The 7,743-nt window shown below is 33.6% G+C and overlaps 1 protein-coding gene across 1 annotated transcript; it reads right to left on the bottom strand.

Annotated features, from left to right (window-relative positions):
- Positions 1-1,183: 1,183 nt before the first annotated feature.
- On the bottom strand, positions 1,184-5,104 carry LOC126758594 (mucin-19-like). Its single transcript, XM_050472931.1, has 3 exons — positions 4,971-5,104; positions 2,063-3,946; positions 1,184-1,530 (listed from the first exon to the last, which is right to left on the bottom strand). Exons 1-3 carry the CDS (start codon positions 5,017-5,019, stop codon positions 1,316-1,318), a joined length of 2,148 nt encoding a protein of 715 aa, XP_050328888.1. The 5' UTR covers positions 5,020-5,104; the 3' UTR covers positions 1,184-1,315.
- Positions 5,105-7,743: the final 2,639 nt, after the last annotated feature.

The raw sequence follows: 7,743 nt of genomic DNA, 5'->3' as shown, positions 1-7,743 counted from the left end.
TGCTCCACATCTTATTCTAAGTCACATTTTATTCTACTAATCCTTAGAATAACTCGTCTCCAGTTACAACGATTAAACTATTTACTGTAGCATTGTCATACGGTTAAAGAGTTTCAAGTGACATCTTAGTCGACAAATCTATAATAATTCTGTGGAGAAATTCGTTCAAGGTGTCTGCATTAGGCCTTAGGGTTTATGGTTTGGTATTAATTGAAGGATTAAGACAGATAAAGGAATCTCCTTTTGATTTGACAACAAAATACAAAAATTCCTTCCACTTACTCCTAGTAATGGCTTAGCAAAGCTCCGGAGAGTCTGCTGGTATTTTTTTTATTAAAAACTTGTGCGTTAGAGATGATCTCTTAACATGCAAATTTAGTTTATGACTATTTTGAAATGAAGTGTTGAGCTCATGCATTATCCTTATTTACTATTTAGAATTATTGAATTAGTTGGTTATGTAGTTCTAACCTCTCCCTTGCATATAGTATGTTCTAACTTAAACCGTCATTCCTGTCGTTATGGCCTAGTGTCAACAACTATGCATTGCGTCTCTTTTTTTCTTATTATTGTCCGCTAACCGCCTATCATCAAAATTCATTAGCGTAAAATTGTCGCAATAACAGCCAGCGCACTGGTGAAGCATAATTGCGTTACATAAGTATGCTCAAGAGTCTCCAAACACCCTAGCAATCACGTTGTTTGACATTAAGATGTTATGATACTGTTATTTTTTCGACAAACTTTCGCGGGTTGCACATTGTTGCTATACATTTCTGCCTTTTTCATTATTTTGGGTAATTCCTCTATATTTGGCATTCTTAGGCTTCTTTCGTCTCGCTTAACGCTTATCGCTGTTTCAGATGTTCGCTGTTGCCTTACCTTTTCATTTGTCAACTTTGCACCTAGTGACCTTTAAAGTTTTTACCTTTTACTTTACTTTATTTACCTTTATATTTGTTTATTTTTGTATCTATTAACGGAAAGTATCATGTTTCAAATGAAAACACTTCCTTCCCGTTATTATTGCTTGCCAGCCGTAGTTGGAAGGTGCTAAATATTTATGAGTGCAACCCTGTCATTAGCGCTTTTATTATAAATCAGATAACCTATATCTGTAATGATAAGTGACATGGCAAAAGTAGCGCGTACATCCAGGAGAAAATGAAAACAAAGTGTCAAATAAGTTTTCGTGCTAATTTAATTGCAACGAAAAGGCAAAAAATATCGGATATATTTCGGTTATACCGCTTAAATTGATAAAGATATATTGTTTGCAATAAACTGAAGAAAAGGTTGCACAGCCATTTAGAGCTCAACTGAGTAACCAAGCGCTTACAATTGTTAAGATAACACTCGGTGTGGAAAATTTCAAATCATTGCTGCTGCTTCGACTATTACATTTGCCCTCCAAGCACACTTGGCAATCCTGCAACGCGTCCTCACCATATTTTGTTCCTAGCAGCTCGCAGGCGGTCCGTTCTGCAGGCACTGCAATGCAGCCTTTGTTGATTTGCACTTTATTTTCGCCTGAAAAATTAAAAAGAACATAAAGTAGTGTGTAAAATATTATGAAAAGACGCTTTCCAAGATAAAAGTGGTGAACGACATATCAACGTGGCAGTCCTAAGTTGAAACTAGTGACTGATAACTGTGTGATGGACGAATTCCGGATCCAAATGAATGCATTGAAAAAGATGCACTAACGGAAAGATAGTGGAATTTAAGTTTTAAGTTCGAGACTTAAGATTTTACAAAAGAGCTAGTTGATTTCTGCCTTTTCTCTGATAGAGCAAAGGCAGATCGAAGTCATGTAGTCTATCAAACAGGCAACAATTTCAAAAACTTCGTACTGGTGTACGAATTACGTAAATAACAGTTAACGTTTTGCAAAATTCAGAAGAGCAATATTTGATAAAAATAAATTTCCTAGATATCAATACATCTAGTTCATAACTTCGAAATCGTCTTACAATACCCCACAAATTGTTAAAAAGAAAGCTTAAAAATATAAACAAAGCATTACTGCCCCAATTAGAGTTCATCCATCGACTAATCTTACCTTTAACGCGTACGGTGTAACATTTATAGGTTATGTTCACTTGCTTCAGTCCCGCTACATGCCTTAGTTTACTATATTTGTTGAGTAAAAAGTCTGTAGGAGTTTGTTTAACTAGGAATGGCTTGGACAACTGGATGCCGTTGATTGTTGTTTCCTGAGTAGCACCAAGCTTTCCGCGATAAGTCTTCGAGCGTTTGCGGAACTCTTCGTCAGAATCGGCATAATTGTTACCATCATCTTCGTCTGAGTATTCCTCGGAAATGATAGCCTCGTTCGGCGCATTATTTACAGTTGATGTAGCATTGGCATTTGTCGATGTTGTTGTCGCATTTGTTTGAGACTCTGAAGTACCATTAAGTTCAATCGCATCGCTTGTTTCATTGCCTGTTATAGTGGCCGTCAAATTTGTCAAAAGCGTAGCTGTGGTAATATTTTGCAGTGTACCGTTAAGATTTTCAGCCAGTTGCATTATTTCAGTAATCGTAAAATTGTCTTGCTCTAATATGGAAGTAGAATTCATGAAGTCACTTCCCAATGTCGAATTTCCTGTTGTCGTTAGGTTCCCAGAATCCACTGCTGAAGAAATTTCTTGTGCTGTTCCATTTATTCCTATAGTACTTTCCAATATTTGCGTCTCAGTGGTTATATTTCCCGAACTTATAGCTGTTGTATTAACTTCTGTGGTACCATTAAAAGCTACGGAACTGGTCATGGATTCTGTAGTTGTTACATTGCCAGAAGTTAGGGCTGTTGTTCCGTTAAGTCCCACAGAACTCGCGGTTCCATTTTCCAATAGCGAGGTCCCGGCAGTAAGACCTGCTGTACCGTTAATCTCCATAGAACTCGAGGTTCCGTTTTCTAATACGGTTATTGTATTGTTTTGTATTGTACCATTCAGCCCCAAAGAACTCGTGGTCTCATTTGCCAATATTGGCGTAGTTGTAATTGTTCCGTTCCCAGAATTGGCCTCATTTTCCAATATTAAAATCTCTGTTGATGTTACGTTGTCAGAACTGAGGTTCGTATTATTGACTGTTGTTGTATCACCTCCAAAATTTAGGTCAGTTGTGTTAATTTGTATTGTTCCATTAAGTTCTGCCGAGATCAAGTTTTCTGTACCATTGAGTTCCAAAACCTCAGTAGCCATGCTGGTAGAATTTACGTTTACCGAAGTATTTAGAGGACCTACATCAGTAGTCTCGACTGCAAGGGTGATGTTTTCAAAACTTTCACTCCCGGGTGCTGCTGCCGAGGTAGCATTGGGAGTTGTGACAAATGTAGTTGAGTTCAAGAAAGTTTCGTTTGCAGTTGCATTCAGTCCGAGCACATCAGTAGTATTCGTGAAAGTATTTTCTTGTAAAGTGGTAGTCAAATTAACCGGTTCTGCTAATTCGCTTTCGTCGTCCGTTGTCTCGGCGGTCTCATTGGTTGTAATCGCAGTGGCGTTGGCTACCAAAATTTCCTTTTCTCCACTCGTTCTGTTCGTCGTTTCTCTATCAGGCTCGTTGTAGATTGGCGACTCTGCGCTCTCCCGTTCCCACTCCATATCCTCATAAGATTCCATGGAGTCAATAGCATTCGGAATACTAACTGTAGTTAAGTTTTCTTGAACTGCAATAATCGTGGACGTCACATTCTCAAAATTGGCTGAGCTGACTGCAGTCGTCGTTGAGGTCAGGTTCTCAAAGTTGGCTGAAGTGGTATTTTCGTTTATTATTGTTGTGGTTGTCATCTGTGTTGAGCTGATGAGCGCAGCGGTCTCTGCTGTTGTCTGAACTATTGGGTCTATTAATTGTAACTCCCCAAGAAGTGCACAGGACACCAATTCGCCTTCATTTTCCTCGCAATCTTCACATACATAGCACTGAATGTAGTCAGCATTGGCTGTAAGGAAGGTATGAGATTTTAGAGGAGTTCACTAAGATAGTAAGAGTTTACTGTATAAAGTAAAGTTACTCTAAGTATTTTACTCTTCGATCTTTGGTTTGGGATACTAATAGAACAAGAAGTGTTCTTAGCTAGGATTTGTTTAAAGTGCTTTCTTTCTTTGTCAGTTAAAGGGTCATCTGTTTATGACAATATTCCTGAGAGATCTAGAATTTTTTTAATTTTGATGTCAATTGTCGTTTCGACGTTAGCTTATCAACCTTTTATACGTTTGGAAGAGTTCGCAAGTTTAATAGTAAATGCTCAAGATATTTGAAATACCTTAATTATGGTTGATATCAAAGATTTTTTATGAAATTTTTGGAAATACCGTTTTCGTGGAGGGGCTTGAAAAAGGGAACTTAGGAGACATGGATACTTCGGTGAAGAGCTGCGAGTTTTGAGTTGGTATGACTGGTTCATACGGCAAGATGTGATAGATCTTAACCTGATATATTTATCGTATGTAAGAGTAAGAAGGTGCTGATCTAATGACTTGACTACGGTTAAGCAACTCGAAAAGACCCCACTTGATGAGACTACCTTGGGAGTCTGTGGATTTTTCTGCTTCGGAGAAAAGTGCGGTATTTATGTCGAAAATAATCATCTAGGAATTAATTGTTTGTCGGAGTCTGAGCAAAGAAACAAAGAAAGAATAAGTGGAAAGAGTTGAAATTGCTTCTAAACTGGTTCCAATGTCGCATTAGAGCCTTTGTTCGGACTGTCATTCGTTTTTTACAATATTTTGTTCTCATTAATTTGCCTTATTACGCTCTTTATTGCCTTGACTAAGGCAATTTATTTAATGAGTGTAAAGAATTTCTTCTCTTGTACTTCACCACAATCTCTTATCTTTTGCAAAGATAACTGTTATCAATGGTGAACGAAAATATCTTGTATTTTTTCAAAGATCTCATTCAAATATCGATTGCCAATAAAAAAAATTCAGTTTTCCAGTATGTTGGTATATTTTTTGACTCACCTTTCTTCAAGAAAATTAGTAGAACGACAAAATATGTATGAAATTTCATTTTAATGCTTCATGCGGTTTGCAAAGTGTTGCACAACAATTAATTTTTTTTTAGTTTGAACACGTTGCACAGACCTTTTTTAATATATTTATATTTTTTATAGTTTTTTATTATATAGTTATTAAGAATTTAATGTTTCATTAAATCAAAATTTATTGAAAACGTTTTATTTTTTTTAATTACAATGTAGTATTTTATTTATAATTCAATTTTTTATAATATCAACTTTTTTTTATATTTTTTTATAAATATTTTCTTAATACATTTTTTAGTAAAATATTTTTAAATACTTTTTTTAAGACTTTTAGTATTCTGCTTAAATTGCTTGAATAATTTTTCCGCTTCCACTTATTATTTAATATAACGTTTCTGCACTGAATAATTATGTGCATCCAGCAGGTCCATTCAGTTGGCACTCACTAAAATTCCATCAGTTTTCCATCACCAATTATTTCCAATTTTCACAATTGCCATTTTTATCTTAACGAAATGACAAATTATTTTATCTGCTTGCTTGCGCGTTTGTTATTTAACATCACGAACTGATAAAATTGTTCCACCGTTGGACAGATGTCTCATTTTGCCGCGGCTGTGCCCTATTGATGCTTCACTAGTGGCGGCGTTGTAATCAGCGGTGTTTCTCTTGTCGAATGATTGCTAGTTACAACTCGGCTAGAAAGTGAAGTAGCCTCAGAGATTCAGCGCTATTTATGAATAATATTTCTAAAATTAGCGGCGCAGGAAGTTCAATTATGTGTTATCTTTCATCATGGGGAATATATTAAAGTGAAAAAATATTGGAAAATGGCAAATTTAAACTTATAAATTTTTATTGAAATCATCGCAAATAGTCTGATTACTAGGTTAATCCATTTTTCTTTCAAGCTAGCTTAAATTCCTGAACAGGTTGCAACTCTGTATTAAATATATTTGCGTTTTCTAAAGTTTTCTTCATTTCATTTCGAATGTTATCAATTTTGCTTCAATGTTATATTAATATAATCTATTATGGTGTTAATATTTTCTGAGTTGGTTACTATGTTTTAAAAAAAATATGGCAACCCTATACTAAAAAATATATAATGAAGTCGTTTTTTATTAAAAGATAACCCCTCATACAAATTATTTATTTTGTACTCTTTTTTATAGATGGCAACTCTATACTCAAAAATTTGTAATAAATTATTTCTTTAGTAAACAAATTTTTCTTTCTCCAATTTTTGAAATTTTTTTTATTTTGTACCCTGTTTTAACTGGGTCAACCCTATACTCAAAAAATCTAATGAAGTCTTTTTAAGTTAGAAAATTTCCTTCATACTATTTTTTAATATTTTTTTATTTAAAATCTTTTACATATGGCAACCCTATACTCTAAAATTTGTAATAAGTTCTTTTTTAATAAATAAATTTTCCTTCTTCCATTTTTTAGTCCTTTTTTATTTTAAAACCTGTTTTACATGTGGCAGCACTATTCTCAAAAATATGTTATACAGTTTGTTTAGTAAAATATTTTCCTTTATACAATTTTTTAAGTTTTTATATCATATACTTTCTTCTATATATGTACATATGTATGTATATGGCAACACTGTATTTAAAAATTTGAAATAAAGTCTTGTTTTCAGTAAAGTATTTTCCTTCTTACCAGTTTTGTAATAAACTTATTTTATATTCTGTTTCTACACATTGCAACCCTAAACTCAAAAAATTCCAATGAAGTACTTTTTAGTAAAAAAAATCCTCCATACCAATTTTTAAATTTTTTTTATTTTATACCCATTTTTAAATATGGCAACACTATAGTCAACATTATTTAATATAATCAGTTAAACTCAAAAAATTCTAATAAAGTATTTTTTAATAAAAAAATTTCCGTCTCACTAATTTTTTATTTTTTTTTATTTTATACCGATTGTACATATGGTAACTCTATACTCAAAAATTAAAAACAAATCTGTTTTTAGTAAAAGATTTCCTTTTATAGAAATTTCTTTAATTTTTTATATTCCAGACATTTTTTTTCATATGGCAACCTTGTATTCAAAAATATGTAATAAATTCTTTTTAGTGAAAGATTTCCCTTCATACAATTTTTTTAATCATTTTTCATTCATTCATTCATACCCTTTTTTACATAAGGCAATTCCATATTAAAAAAATTTCGACAAATGATTATTTTAGTAAAAGCCTTCCCTTCATACCAATTTCTGAATTTTTTTATTTTATAACTTCTTTAAATATATTATACTTACACGGCTTTTAAAGCAACAAATAGTGGGTTCACAGTAGTTTTCGGTATATTTCTATATTGGAATCCAGATCCAGATCAAAGATGTTGGATTTCTCTACTGTACTATCAATACAAGTCCCGAATTGTTAAAATCTTTCAAGCTCCGAGTTCAAGTACTTGCAACAAAATCTCAATTCTTCTAACATTTTGCAACATATTTAGTTTGCTGCTTGAAACACTGCCGACCAAACGTAAAAGTGACCATTAATAAAGGCAATTAGTTGAGTGAAGAGTGTAAAAATAACAAGTGACAGTGAGATCTCTCATCAGCTCAACAGCCACACTAGAGCGGGCACTTGACCACAGCTGTGTAGAACTGTCTACAAGCATAGACTATATAATATGTTCACCCTTCTTCCGAATGCAGTTGAACTAGAAGAATATGAACACAAACTTACCTTTCCCCAAACTCAAACCTCCTGAGCAAACGCCCA

Source organism: Bactrocera neohumeralis, chromosome 5 (genome assembly GCF_024586455.1).
Source record: "Bactrocera neohumeralis isolate Rockhampton chromosome 5, APGP_CSIRO_Bneo_wtdbg2-racon-allhic-juicebox.fasta_v2, whole genome shotgun sequence".
Lineage (NCBI taxonomy): Eukaryota > Metazoa > Arthropoda > Insecta > Diptera > Tephritidae > Bactrocera > Bactrocera neohumeralis.
This window is presented reverse-complemented; position numbering and strand designations above follow the sequence as displayed.